The sequence below is a fragment of the Manis javanica genome, chromosome 10, assembly GCF_040802235.1.
Source record: "Manis javanica isolate MJ-LG chromosome 10, MJ_LKY, whole genome shotgun sequence".
NCBI classification, from domain to species: domain Eukaryota; kingdom Metazoa; phylum Chordata; class Mammalia; order Pholidota; family Manidae; genus Manis; species Manis javanica.
In genome coordinates, this window is record NC_133165.1 from 101,875,317 (window position 1) to 101,890,707 (window position 15,391).

At 45.8% G+C, this 15,391-nt stretch overlaps 1 protein-coding gene across 2 annotated transcripts in view; it reads right to left on the reverse strand.

The window, feature by feature from the left end:
* The window catches only part of PAH (phenylalanine hydroxylase), a 64,085-nt gene that overhangs the window by 30,639 nt on the left and 18,055 nt on the right, over positions 1-15,391 (reverse strand). Inside the window, exons 4-5 of one of the 2 annotated variants that reach the window (XM_073213725.1) lie at positions 9,401-9,694; positions 7,588-7,676 (exon numbers count right to left, since the gene is read on the reverse strand). In XM_073213725.1, the coding sequence (XP_073069826.1) occupies positions 7,588-7,676; positions 9,401-9,694 (383 nt within the window). The remainder of the gene's footprint in view (positions 1-7,587; positions 7,677-9,400; positions 9,695-15,391) is intronic. The other variant, XM_037007122.2, reaches the window with a different exon arrangement.

Consider the following 15,391-nt stretch of genomic DNA (forward strand, 5'->3'; position numbering starts at 1 on the left):
TAGGAATGTAAATTGGTACGGTCACTATGGAAAACAGCATGGAGTTTCCTCAAAAAAATAAAATAGAATTACCATATGATCCAGCAATCCCACTTCTGGATATATCTTCACAGAAAATGAAAACAAGATCTCAAAGAGATATTTTGTACTACCATGTTCACTGCAGCATTATGCACAATAGCCAAGATATGGAAACAATTTGTGTCCATCAATGGATGAGTGAATAAAGCAAATATTATTCAGCCATAAAAAGAAGGAAAACCTATTTCTAATAACATGGGTGAACTGTGAGGGCATCAGGCTAAGTAAAATAAATCAGGCAGAGAAAGGCAAATACTGTATGATCTCACTTACATGTGGGATCTAAAAAAGCCAGACTCATAGAAACAAAGTAGAATGGTGTTGAGGTGGTTACCAGGGGCTGGGGCCAGGGGGAGAAATGGGGAGGTATTGGCCAAAACATACAGACTTCCAGTTATAAGATGAGTAAGTTCGGGGAATGTAATGTACAGCACAGTGACTATAGTTAACAGCAGTGTATTACATACTTGAAAGTTGCTACAAGAGTAGGTCTTAACTGTCCTCACCACACACACACACACAGGATTTTGATGTGAGATAATGGATGTGTCAACCTTATTGTATAATTATTCTTTAATAAAATGTGCATCAAATGATCATGTTGTATACCTTAAACCTACATGATGTTATATGCCAATATATCCCAATAAAGCTGGAAAAAAGGCATTTTACAAAAAATTGAGTATAATCTGAATTTTTGAAAGACAAGAGATCGTGCCATCACTGTAGAATTGTGTTCCTTCCAAGCATTTCCCAATAAGCAGTGACATCTACTTATGTCAGTTTGCAATTTCTCTGCCTCACCAATTTTTCCAAACCAAGGTGCTAATGAATCATTAAAGATGTTTCCATCAGTGGAAAAAAGCTTAATACAAAATTGTATATAGGTTTCAATTATGTCAGAGGGAATGCATAAATGAAATGACGGAGGGATACCAGGATCTAACAAATGTCATGAAAATGAGAAAGGAACTGTTTTCTTCTTCTATACTACTTATGCTCCTGAAGTTCTCTAGTGACTCTGTATTTCTTTTATAATTACAAAAAAAGGTAAAATAATATTAAAACTCCATCTCAAATCATTATGGAGAAGTAACAGAAGATTTATTTACACATTGAGATATATCAACACACATATATGCCACACAGATTTTCCAGATGGGAAGGTTTCTAATCATTTTAAGTCCTTACCAGTTTAAAGTTCCCAAGAAGTTCATTATCCACTTACAAGGAGCCACCACTGACCAGGCTGTATGGACTTTCGCGCTCTCTGTTACCAGCGAAAGAGAGTTACTGCAGCCCTGAAGTCCATCGCTTGGGGTTTTGGCCTTGTACCCCGTGGGCTGCCCGGTGACCACAGGGCCTCTGCAGCCATGTGGAATAGACTCTGAATTGAGCTACAGTTGATGACTAATCACCCCGTCTCAATTTAGACTAATAGCAGCAATTTCAGTAGCACTGCATGTAATTTATTTATAATCACCCTGTCTCAATTAAGCTAATAGCAGCAATTTTGGTTGCACTGCGTGTAACCAAGTATGTTTTGACAGGAAACTGTATTGTTGGGGAAGGAGTGTTGAGGAGGAGGGGGAAGAGGGGAGACATGGGTGGGAGAAAGTGGAGAAAATTCTATAGGAGGCAAAGTTATAACATCACTGGCAGCCTACATGTGGTCACTTTCCTTAATCTCAGAATTTTTTTTACTTGGGGTGTTGAAGTGTGTGATTTTGCTTTTATGGGGGGTTTTGGGGAGAGGGTAACACTGTGGGAAAGTCTTCTGAGTATTCCTCTAGACTGAGATCTTTATTTCATCATTTCTTGATATCATGGCTGAGGTTAAACCTTAGAAGTGCCATCTTTAGGCTAGGGAGGAGAACAGGGGTTTTAAAGTTGGGCAGGCTGGGCTGGATTATTAACCCATTTGACTAGTACAAGCATGGTCTGAGGCCCACCATTAGGCCTCAGTTCAACTTTCAGAGTCTCAATTTCTTTAGCAGTGAAATGAAACTGACCTACCGCACAGGGTCAAGGGGACCTGATCAGATCACATAGGCATTAAGTACAATTCTGAGTACAAAGGAGACACTCAAAAACTTATGCATTTGTGCAAATAGTGGGAAATCCAAAAGCTCAGAAGTCTGGCCCAGAACATACAAAGGATATACTCTGGAATGGTTTACAGAGCCTCATCATCCATCGTTGGCTTTTTAAAAATATCATGTGTCGAATTCTTATGTTGCTATTTATAGTTCATCTAAGCCAATAATGAGAGGCTTTTTGCATTCCATCAGTTCCATACCAACTGGAGGAAGGATGGTACATAGGACAAAAGAGGTTCAAAGTGGTATATTTTTTAAGTTTTTGCCATGGCCATCCTGTAGACACTGGCCAAAGGTTTGCAAACCAATCGACAAGGGCCATGCTGACCATGCCCTCTCCCCTTGTCCACTCTGCATCGCTGGCCATGGTCACCACCAATGAGGCCAAGAAGTCTGTTCTAAAAGGATTCAGATGCCTGGTTGCCCAAGCCAGTAACTTGGGAGTCATTGTTTTACTTCTCTCCCCTCTTCCTTCACACCAATAATCAATTTTTGTCCATTCTTCCTTCCACATGTCTCAAGTCTGTCCTTCTAACTTTATTCTCACTGTAGCACCTTAATTCAGGCCATCATCATTTGTTGCCTGGACTACAATAACCACTTCCCAAGTGGCCTTCCTTTGTTTTACCCCTTCACTTCAGCCCAAGGAGACTTACAAAATGCAAGTGTGCTGGGGTCACTCCCCTCCTAAAAAACTTTCAATGGCTTCTCATAACTTTTAGGATAAAGTCCAAACTCGTAACACAGTCCTCAAGGCTTTATGTCATCTGGCCCTGTCTATGTTTCTAACTGTGTGTTGAACTACAACTGCCTACGTACTATGTCACCAAATTTGTCTAAATGGTCTCATTTTAATTCTTTAAACATGCCACACTTTTTTCTACATTAAAGCCTTCATGCGTGCTCTTCCATCTAATTGGAATACTCTTTCCACTCTCAAACCAATGAGCTACCACTCGGTCTTTCCTTCTTGGTTCAAACTTTTAGAGACCTTCCTTGATTTTTCTGAAGTTTATTGGCTTCCTTCCACAATATGCTTTCTCAGCCATCTGAGCATTTCGCCTTTCAGAAAATCATTATACTTGTTAATGATTATTAAACTCAGGAATCGGTTTGTCTTACTTATCACACGATTTTCAATGCATAGTATAATCAGCATCCTCATCCTCCTGAGCAGGAGTTAAGAAAAATTATGCAAAACTTAGGCAAAAAATTACTGTATGCCTTTTCAGAGTCATATTAGGTCACTGTCTAACGAGCTCAGTGTATGCTCTATGGGCACACATATTTGTTTGATGTGCAATTTACTATTTAGCAAGGCACAAACTCCTCAAAGTTAGATGCTGTCTTAGAGGAGACTGATAGGTTGCAAAATATTTATTATACCATCAAGCTGCAAATGATTTTTGTCCAGTAGAAAAGACAATACTCAAAGTTATCGCTTTATTGCCTTACAGGAAGATAATCATGTGTGTAGCCATCTTGGCAATCTTACTCCAGAATTCTGTATTTCAAGGACCATATATACCTTGGTTTCCTGTATCTTCCTTTGCACCATTTTGTCATCATTCTGCTCCCTTACTACTGAGTCAGTGGATCTTTGGCAGATGTTTACTATATATATATCTGCATGACAGCTGTTCTTTAACTCTTTGAAAACAGTGCTTTGACAGAGCAACTTAGTAAGACTGCAACAAGTCTTTGCTGACATCCTTAGAATAGATTCTGACCAGGCTCTTAGGTGGAGAGGGTTGGGTGGGAAAAGGAAGAGAAAAGGAGAGAAGTATAGGAAATAAAGTGGGGAAGAGCAAGCCTCTTTTTGGAGAGTAGAGAAACTCAGCACCTATACCCTGAAAGACTGAAAAGCAGTTGAGAGATTAAGGTCAAGAAGTAGAAATAAACACAGAAGGATAGTTGTGTTGGCTGGCTGATATTTTCTCCACCAGAAAGCTTCCTAATAGAGCTCTTCAGGCCAGTCACAGGAGGGAGCAGGTGCAGGGAAACTGGAATAGGGAGCTCTGGGGTTAGGGGCTGTGCAGCAGAGGTTGCTGATGCTCCCCAAGATCTGCCCCCTCCTTCTTTCAGAGACAATTGCTAAACTACTTTTCCCAGGCTTTTTGCAGTTAGTCACAGCCATCTGACTGAGCTGTAGTCAATAGAATTTGAATGAAGGGATGTGAGTCACCTCCAGAACTGGTCCATAAAACCTCCCAGGAGCAATCCCCTCTCTCATTTCCTATGCACTTGCAGAATGGAAAGGGCTCCAAGGACTTGGAGGAACATACAGCCCTTAGGTAGAAGGAGACCTGATCTCTGCATGGCTGTGTGGAGCAATTTCCTTACTGACCTGTACTGGAAGTAAATGTCACTGGGTCAATCCACTGCAATTTGGGGATTGTCAGATAAGCAGCTAGCCTACCCTAATTGCTAGAGAGCTCAGCTCAGATCTCCTTCTTTCCAGAAGTCCTCCCTAACTATTCCAATCCACAGTGACTTTAGAACTGATAGCACATGCTACTTGACTCATTAAGCCTGGTGTTTAACCCTATACTTTCATGTTAGATTTTAACCAAATATTACCTAAACTGTGTTCCATGGAGCCCTGCCATTCAAGATAATGTTGCTAGAAGTTTCATTAAAAAGCTAATTCATGGATAAGTTTGAGAAACATTATGTTTCAGTTTTATGGGACTTCACAAAGCCTCTAATGAGATAATGGGACTTACATATTCTTAAAATAGTCTCTATTTTGATCATGAGACTTTTTTCATAGCCTACAGTTTTGGAATCATGGATATAACTTTTCACTTGTGTATATGTATATCTTACATCTCCTATGGGGCTACAAGTCATGTGGTAGTGAATTTAGTTTGCTCGATAATTTGTGCTCAAATTATAAAACACAATGCACCCAGTTCTACAGTATCAGCTTGGCCTGGGGAAGAGGTAGGTGGAAGGACTTAGGAGGCCTCAAGATACATGAGTTGAGCCTTTAAAGATGAAGAGAGGTTTGCTAATGGGGAAAGAACAGGTAAGAGGATAAGAAAAAGCACCCCAGGTAAAGGAAACAATAGGGACAGAAGCAGAGGCTGGGAGATGCACAGAGAAAAGAGAGGCAGTTTTAGAAATGGAAACTGCACAGACCCGCTCGGGTGCTACCTTGAGCTCACAGCTGTGTCCCAGTCCCCTCTGGCATCCCTTTGGGAAACAGACTGGTCACTGGAGGCCTTTGGAGAGCAGGGATTGTGTTTTATTAATCACTTCAACCCCTTTTCCTTTACATGGCCTGGGACACGCTTCACATATTCGTGGGGCTACACCTTCTCTGTCTGAGATTTCCCATCTGCAAATGAGGACGTACAAACCTCCCCAGGATGGTCATAACCCTTCAGTTGAATAAAATGCAGGCACAGTGTTTAGCATGACGCCTGGCATACGGTCCATGCTCAAGACACGTCAGCTCTGAACATCATTCACTGAGTAAGTGTGTGAGGAGGAGGCAAGGGAGAAGGGCAGGAGGGCAGGAGGGCAGGAGGGCAGGAGGCTGCAGAGCAAGGAGCGCAGGGCGGAGAGAGCGGGCACGGCTATCTCCTTTCATTTTCCCACGGCGATAGGCTGGAAAGCAGGCACCTTCACCCTCGTTCTGGGAATAATCCTTCTCTCCTTGACCTCATTTCCCAGAGTGGCTGTTTGGGAGGTCCCGCAGTGAGGTGGCTGCGGGGTCAGACCTCAGTGCATCCTGCCAAAGGTCAGGGGAGAGGAGATCACACTGGACGCCAGGGACAGAAAGGAACAGCGGGTCCTCCCGCGAACGGCCCCCTCACGCCGAGGCCAGGGCCCAGCGCCCGTGCCTGGGGCTGTGGGGAAGCACTGTGGAGGGTCCACTCTGTCCTTGGAGCATCAGGTCCCGGCCTCCCATCAGCAGATGCAGGAGGGAACAGAGAGAGCCTGGCCTCCTTGTCAGGGGCACCATGTACCTGACAAATTGTATTTTTATGACAAAGCTCATGACACTGAGAGGCCAGGGAGCCAAAGATGTGGGCTGGTCTGCAAGGAGAAATGAATCCCAGAGAGTTTTAAGGCCAGTCCCATCTGCCTCTGAGGAGACATGGGGATAAAGTATGGGAAATGGCCGTGTCTGTGGACTGGCCTCGTCTCCTGCTCCAAAGGAACAGGGACCGTGGCCCATGGAAGGGACATGGGTCAGGGAGGGGCACTGGAGGCTGGTAAGAAGAGAGGACACCCTGATGGGCCAGTCCCACGGCCTGAATCAGCTTTTCCAAAGAAATTTTCAAGCCCACTGTAAGGGGTTTACTCTTTGAATTAGAACAAGCAATTCATGTTTTAAAAGGCCAGCCTGCCCCATAAATAGCTCCCCCTGTGTCTCTGTGAAAGGGCCGGAATTTCTGCCATGAGTTAGAACTTTGTCTTCAAGCACAGTGAGCACTGGGCTAAGAGTTTAAAGACCCAAAGTTTAGCACAGGACCTTAGAAAAATCACCTGTGCTCATTGGGCCTCAGTGAATCTGTCTGTGAAATGGGAACATCTGCTGTGCTTACCGAAAAGAGCTTTTGTGAAGAGCAAGTTCACAGCTTACCCAACTAGAGACCCACGCAGATGTGAGGAAAATACAGACTCCTGATGAATGCAGACACTCCCACTGAGACTAAATTTCATTGCGAATGGAAACAGCTTCCAAGCCACTTAAAGACAAAGGAACCATTTGTCTGGGTTCTGCCAACAGGATGGTGGCACTTCTCACCTGGGGAGGCTGTCAGAACTGGCCCTGTGCCCAGGCTGGACCCTCCCCCTAGAGAAAAGGGAATAAAACACCCCCCTCACCCTTGGTGCTCCACTCAGGAACCATTAAAGGACCTGCTCCCCTACCCACAGGACCAGGACATAGTCTGTTCTCTGTCTGGTATGTCAGACCTCTTAAAAGGTGACCCTCACACCTAACACACCAACCAGCCATTTCAAAACATTCCTGATACTTTCAAGACTCTGAGCCTTTGCATATACTGTTCCCTCAGCCCATAATGTCTCCCATCTCCTTATCTGAGTTAGCATTTTCTACTCAGTACCACACTCCCCACTGTCCCATCCCACTGCACCTGGCAGAGTTGTTACATACCTTTATGCTTCCCAGGCACTTAACTTAAACCTCTATGATTTAAGTCAGAAATAAAGATGATTTACCTATATGGGTGTTTGTATACACACACTTACATACATGCAGTACATGTAACAAGAGCTTCCAGGTGGTGATTCATATTTGCTCCAGCAAATGATCATGGTGATGGTGATGCTATAGAGCAGGCATCCTATAAATGTTTGTTGTGCAAATAAACAAATGGAGACACACAGCTCGTAGGTGGGGGCAGGGATGGTGGTGGGGGAGACTCACAGGGTGGTCAGCATCCAGTTCTGCTCCATAGCTGAGAATCTGATTGGCAAATCTGTCAAGCTCTTGAATGGTTCTCGGGAACCAGGGTACTGCAACACAGAAAGGGCACGTCCTGAGTGGCAGATTGGCAGGGTAAAGCCGACGTCCACACCAACGTCAGAAAGGCGGAAGCAGCCCCAATTAGTCGAGTCAGTGATGGTGGCCAGCGGGGTCCCAGACAACTCCCAAATTACTATCATGCAAAAGTTAAATCCCATTTTTCTTGGAAATTTTATTTATTTTTTAAAATTCAGCTTTATTGATGTATAATTAACTAATACAATTGTAAAATATTGGAAGTGTAAGGAGGAGGGAGAAAGGAAGGAAGGGAAGAGGGGAGGAAGGGACTCTGGTTATGTTAACACGTGAGACACGAACGGCAGTGACTGCCACCCTGGAGGGTCAGCTCACCTAGGCGCTGTTCCTGAAGTATCTCAGATGAGAAACTAAGGCTCTGAAAGCCTGTGTAACTAGTTTAAGATCACACAGGAGGTAAGAAAGTGGTAGATACAGAAAAAAAACGGAGAGCAGAAGTAGACATGAATGGGGGCCAGGAAGTGAGGCCAATGCTTCCCCTGAAATGAAGTTTAGTGGGAAAGATGCAGACCTGACAGTCTGGCTTGGAACCGAGGCTCCATCTACCGACTTACCTCTCTGCGCCTCAGTCCCAGCTGTGAAAACGGGAATAGCCACAGTAAGAAGAGCAAATGTTTTTTGAGGCCTTACCATGTGCTGAGCTCTGTGCTTAGCGTTTTTGGTGGATTATCTCTTTAATCAGAGGATTGCTACCAGCAATAAATGAGAATGCAGGCGAAGGACGCAACCCAGTGTCGCCCGTAACAGGTAGCTTTCCATCTCTGGCCTGTGATTTCTGATCCTAGCGCCGCCCAGGTGAGGCAGGAAAGAACACGCGTGCCATCTAGTGGCCAGGCTGGGGAACCGTCATCCACGGTCCACCCGCTGCATAGGAGCGCCAGGCAAGAATCAACGGCATCAATGCAAGTCCAGTTAGAGCCCTGTTTCCATAGATTTGAGCAGCTAAGCTCTCTACTGCCTACGTTAGTAATAAAAACTAACACTGCGGGCTGTTATAAATATTTTAAGTATGAGGTGAGTGCTCCTGGTCTCTCCATATTACAAATGAGGAAATTGAGTTTCAGAGAGGTTAAGTGGCAAATCCAAATACACATACTGCTAGGAAACAGCGGAGTCAGGATGCACGTTCAGGCCTGGCCGACTTGGAGGTCTCAGGTCCTGGAGCCCACCTGCCTGTTCTTTGCAGTTTCCCACCTGGAGGTTTTCATGCTCCTACAGGTTTCCCGCCCACTTCGCAAGATGGGCCCTCTCTGACGACAGGAACAGCCACCATAGCAGTAGCCCCAGCTAACGCGTGTATGCCCTTGCTTTGTGCCAGGCACTGTCCTAAACACTTCACACACACTCCTTCACCCAGTCCTCATGACAGCCCCAGGGGGTAGATGTGATGATTGTCCCCATTTCACAGGGAGAGTAGGAGGCTTCATAGCCCTCCTTGTCCCAGCTGCTCGACTCTGGAGTCTGGGCTGACAGCACCATGCTCTGCTCACCTAGCTGGAAGCTGGCTTCCCACTTGGCCTCCTGCATTTTTCCATGAGCTTCCCATTCTCCTTGAGTCCAGTGCTTTGCCCTGCACAACGGACCTCTGTTGTCAGCACTGGAAATGGGCTCTATTCCCTCCCCAGGTTTGGAAGCATTTGAGAAAGGGTCAGGTAGTCAGCTGAGGCCAGGATCTCACCTGAAACCATTCCTGTTGCCCCAGAATGTTGCCAGCACCTCATTTCCAAGGCACCCCTTCCCCACTCATTCGCCATCTCTCTTTTGCCTGGGACTCGTCCAGAATTGCCACCGTAACAGCCATCCCCAGAGCTAGGGCAAGCCAGCCCTTTCTGGTTGCACCACCTGTGACTTCGGGGACCTCTAGGCTTGACAGAGCAGATTCCACAAATATGCATTGAGCACCTGCTACTATGAGGCACTGGATGTTGAGGGATATGTACAATGGACTCTTCATCCCCATGGCATTTATGTTCTAGTGGGGGTGACAAAAAAATAAGCAATAAACAAATGTAAGTGTGTAACAATGCCGGAAGCTCCTGAAGAAGGTGAGGAGGTGTAGTGGGATGGGGGCACTATCGTATATCCCAAGGTCCAGACCCCAGGGTGAGGGGCTTGGTGATTGGACGCTGCCTTGCCAGTTCAAGGAGATGTGGGATAGCCAGGGTCCATCCTTAGTCCTGAGCTGGGTCTCGGTTTGTCTCAGGGAGAGTCAGTCTAGCAACAGTGAAGGGTCTGGCTACACTGCCAGCCAGCCTTGGCTGGACTGCTCTCTCTGCACTTACCATGTGTGGCACCCAGAACAAATTATTAAATTAAACCTTTTTGTGCCTCAGTCTTCCTGTCTGTGAGTATAATAATAACACTACTATTACTACCATTAAAATCACTACCCTCTAGGAGCCATATGAGGTTACATGAGTTAACATATGTGATATGCTAAAGACAGTACCTACACACATAGTAAATACTGTTATTGTTCAGCTGCTAGCTGCAGGGAATTTTTTTTTTTTTTTTTTTACACTCTGTCCTTAGTTCAACATAGTACAGAGAGCAGAGGAGAAAGCCTTCCAGCAAGGCTAGAAAGTCTTGCCACTTATTTTGGGTACTTTAGCAAGTATTTTATCTCTCAGAGCCTTAGTTTCTTTAGCCACAAAAATGGATTAAAACTATCTTTCTGTATCATGGCATCAATGCAGGAATTAAATATCATAGCAAATGTGACACATCTTAGTGCAGTGACTGGCCCACAGTAAATGTTAACCATTAAGATGACAAAGATGTTGACGATAGTGATTAAAAAAAAGAAGAGAAGAAAGGAGAAGAGGACGAGGAGGACATGGAGGAGGAAGAGAAAGAAGAGAGACTGGAGTCAGAAGCCTGCTCTCAGTCCAGCTCCGATATAACAGGTTTCTTATCTTGGGACTCAGTTTCCCCATCTGTCGAATGTGGGGTGGTGGATTCACTTGCTGCTGCAGCTCCTTTTGGGTTTGATAGTCCAAGAAGCGTGGAATGCCTGGGCAGGGCTGAGGCCGGCCGAAGGACATATGAAAGTACACTTGTTTGATAGGTGTGTCAGCCTCGCTTGTTTCTGGAAGTATAATCACTGTATTTGTTCAGCGCCCGAAATGCACAGACCCTATCCTTTCCTTTTCTCCTCTCACCATAGAAACGAGGGTGTACCCCACAGATTGAAAGAAACCTTTTTGCTCGGCCTTGATTCAGAGCTGCCCATGGCAGCCATTTCCCAACTGAACGCCAGGGGGCAGCAGAACCAGCGTATTTTCAGCTCTGGGTGGCTTTTTCTTTCCTCCAAAGAGAGAACACTAGTTGGACCACATGGCTTTGTTCAGACCTTGGGGCGCTTGAGAGGGTTACAAAGACTCAAAGGTTTCAAGTCCTGACAAAAAGGAGACAAAGACCAAAGTAGGCCACCAACCCCAAGCCCTTGCCACAGGGACTGTGAGGGACCCCCAGGCAGCACTACAAGGCCACGGAGCCGTCCCCAAACCCAGGTGCCTCTAGTGGTCCTGGTCCCGGTCTCCACCCAGAAGAATCTAGGAACACAGCCAGGCTGGAGAGGTGGCTAGTCACATAGGCTCTGGGGCCAGGCTGCCGGGATCCCAATGTTGCCACTGACTTCATGACTTAGGGACGTCAGGCAAATTGCTTAACCTCTTTGTTCTCCAGTTTCCTATCTGTAAAATGGCTATAATAACAATATGTACTTCACTATCATTTAGCGGCCATGAAGAGAAAATAAATCCTCCCATTTGCTGCAACATGGATGGATCTAGAGGCTATTATGTTCGGTGAAATAAGCCAGGCGAAAAAAGACAAATACCATATGATTTAACTTATTTGTGAAATATAAAAACAAAGCAACACAGAAGGGACAAAATAGCAGTAGACTCATAGACACTGAAAAGTGACTAGTAGTTACCAAGGGGGAGGGCTTGGGGCAGATGTGAAGCGGATAGAAGGGCACAATAATTCACAGTCACAATAAAAGTTGGTCATGGGGACAGTAGTACAGCATGGAGAATATAGTCAATGATTCTGTAACATCTTCCTATGTTGATAGATAGTAGATGCACTAAAGAGGGTGAGAATTTAATAATATGGGTACTGTTGAACTACAGTGTTGTACATTTGAAACCAGCATAAGATTTTATATCAATACTTCAATTTAAAAAAACAAGTACAACTTAAAAATAATAATAATAATAATAATATAATAATAATAATATGCACTTCAGAGTATGTGAGAATTAAAAAAATCAAATGTATGAATAGCACTTAGAATAGTCCTTGGCACATAACAGGTGCTTGGTAAATATTTGGTACCATTATCATTGTTGAAGGCTAAGTGATAAGGGGTGACAGGCCTGGTACATGCTGTCTCCAGGCAGCAGCCCAGCTCTGCCTTTGAATCTACCCCCTCATCCTCTCTCCAGACCTCACTTGAAGTTAAGGCATGGTCTCCCAGAGGCCTCTGGGTATGGCCTATGTGCCATCAGGGTAGAAGGGGGACCCAGGCCAGGCCTAACAATTAAGAAAAGGTGTTCACCAGCTGTCAACTTGAAGAGCAGAGACAAGGCTTAAGGAATTGAGACCCAAGAAAGGCAAGTTCTGGGGCATAGGGGGTCAAGGTTCTGGCGTGGCTCACTTCCTGGGAAGAGGCAGACCTGAGCAAGGCTGTGAAGCAAGCAGTGTGTGTGCACCAGGGGCTAAGGCACAGAGACTGCAGAGGACCAAGCCTTCACACTTGTACCTACACTTTATACTGCCAGAAGGGTGTACACATCCTGGCCTTGAAGCCAGGGGGTCTGAGCTCACGTTTCATCTCTCCCACCCACAAACCGTGTGGCTCTGAGCAAGTTGCTGATGCTCAAGTCGCTGGCTTCTCATCTGTGAAATGGATGAGCCAGATGACCCCTTGCCTGCCTCCTTGGTTAGGTGAGAAACAAATGACCCACAGCAGGTCGATCGATGCCATCACTGTACTCGAACTTTACACACAAAAAGAGACACTTATACTTAACTGGTTAAGTACAACAGGTCACACAGGCCACTGGCAAGAGGGTCAGAGTTCATATCTGTGTCCCCATCCCCTACACCTCGGCTCTTCCAGTTTTCACAGCCAAAAGCTGCTTTCTTTTCCTTTAAAGTTACATATTTTTTGACAGCTTATGATGCACTAGACACTGTGCTAAGCACTTAACTCCACTGTCTGTTTCAATTCTCAAAGCCTTCCTGGGGGTAGACATTCATCTCTCTGCTCTACTGATGAGAAATTGAGGTTCTGAGATAAAGGGATTTGCTCATCATCACTAAGCTTGCTGAGAGCAATTAAAAGTCTGCAGCTTGTGTCCTTCACCAGGATGCTGGGCTGGTTTTAAATAAGGTTCTGGGTGGAGGCCTTTATTTTAGATTCCTGTTCTCCCATCTGGAGAGCAGAAGGTAATGAACTAAAACAGGAATATCAAGGGGCTTGAAGGAAATCCCTGGGACAGTCCCATGTCCTCTCCACCACCTGTCCCAAGCCTCCCTGGGTTTAGGGCTAGTAGCTCTTTACACCTAAATTCTCTGCTTCTCCAAGACACTTTCGCATGTCCTTTCTCTCTCTCAGGAAAGGTCTCAGGCCTCTCCCTGCTACATGGCTTCACTCACAAGGCTGGGAATCGAGACTGACCCTAGCAACCCAGGCCTCTGTTTTGGGAGGTTAAATCTGATTAGCTCATTAATGACCTTTGCAAATACGTCCACGGTGGGCTGGCCTCTGTGCACCCTGCCACGGCCTCGTGGGCTGCCGGGCTCGGTGGTTAATGAATGACTTGGGCAGGCTGGTGAACAGAGGCCCTCTGTGAAGCCAGGGGCACCCAGTGGGGGCAGATCATTAATAAATATTGATTTGGCTCCAAGGGAAGCAGCCTGCGGGAGAGCTGGCCCTGGACACCCACATCGTGGTCTCATTAAGTTAGGGTCAACTGCTCAGCCCAGACACCAAGGGGCGGCTGACTCAGGAGTGCTCCAGAGCAAAAAAGGCCCCCACAGGCCTGGCTGGAGCCTGCTTCCTGGCTGGTGGGGTCAGAGCAGGCCTATGACATTTATAGTAGTTCAAGATGCAGGCGGAGTCCCATCTAACCCCCTCCCTCCACCAGACGCTCACCAGCAGCCCCAGGGTTTAGTCACAAGACACCCAGGCTTGCCCCAGACTTGGGCCTCCAGCCTGTCTCAGGGAGAGTAATAAATCCTCGTTTCCTAGGCCCAGAATAGAAGTGTGTTTTCACCCCCTCTTCCCAGGCTCCTGGATGTGTCCTCCAAGGCAATGGCCTTCAGCCCCACAGAGAAGCATGTGCTCTGCTGATCACAGCAGCTTTTTGGAAGGAAAGAGAGGGAGGGGGAAAGGAGGGAGGGGAGGAGGAAGGAAATCTGCATGAGAAGCTGGCCTTCCATCTCCTACACCGATGCGATTTCCAATATAACACACAGTCAAGTATCAAAATCATGGTCACAGGAATATTTGGAAATGAGAGATTGTCCCCGACGGCCTGCATCATCCCCACACATGAAGTTCTCTCCCTGGCTGGAGGTGAGGCTGGCCCCAGTGAGCGGGTGGCTGCTACCAATTCCCTACACATGACTAGCCTGGCCAGTGGCCATGCCCATGGAGCTGGTGGTGTCAGAGAGCCTGATATTAGGCTGGGATTGTAGATCATAGAGCTCCCTCCCTAATGAGGCTTTCGGCTGTCTAAGATCAAGACGTATTCAACTCAAGCAAGTTCAAGCCATTATAGATGGTCATGGTCAGAGTGCCCTGTATGATCCCCACTGTGGGCGCTAGAAAGAGGCAAAGTAGGTCTTAGCTCTGTTTCACAGGTGAGGAAGAAGCGGTATGAGGTCATTCAGCCAGGAGGGGGTCAGATGGGATTCAAATCTAGCTGGCAGTGTACAAAAATAGGAATCCAAATCCTGATTCTCGACTCTGAATTCATTGCTCTTTCTGAGTCACTATGATGCTCCTTCCATCTAACACGAGCGGCAAATTGGCCTTTGGTTACAATCATTCCATATGCTCTTCTGATCCCCTTCAACTGAGGGAACACACCTGTCACAGGGAAAGGGTGTTCTCGGTCTAATGCCTTGTCACTTCCACAATCTTTTGGTTTGACCCAAACAGCATGTCACGGTAGCCTTTCTTTATCCAAGATTCTGGCCTTTACTCAACTATAACATTCACCAGGTATCCTTAGGAAAGGCTTAGGGATAAGTTTACTGACCATTTTGCATGGGTGCTTCATGCCAGGCACATTATACAAATTGTCATAAGATCCATACACCCCCACCAGCGAATAGAGATCTTCATTCTACAGATGAGAAGAGAGAGACCTGCAGAGAGCAAGCAACTTGGCCAAACAGCTACAGCAAAGGAATTGAACTGAAACAATGAAGACTCCAAAATCCATGCTGCCATTCATTCTGAATTGTCTCATTTCTTAATACTGAAAGTGAGAATAATGTTGTTTGTTTGCTTTATCTATCTCAATTAGCTGTTGCAAAGATTAAACAAGATAATAGGAAAGAATATGAAACCACTGCATTTGGCATACAAATAAGGATCCCTCTTAGAATGAGAGCCTGCTTATAAGTTCAGGATCTTTCTTAGTGT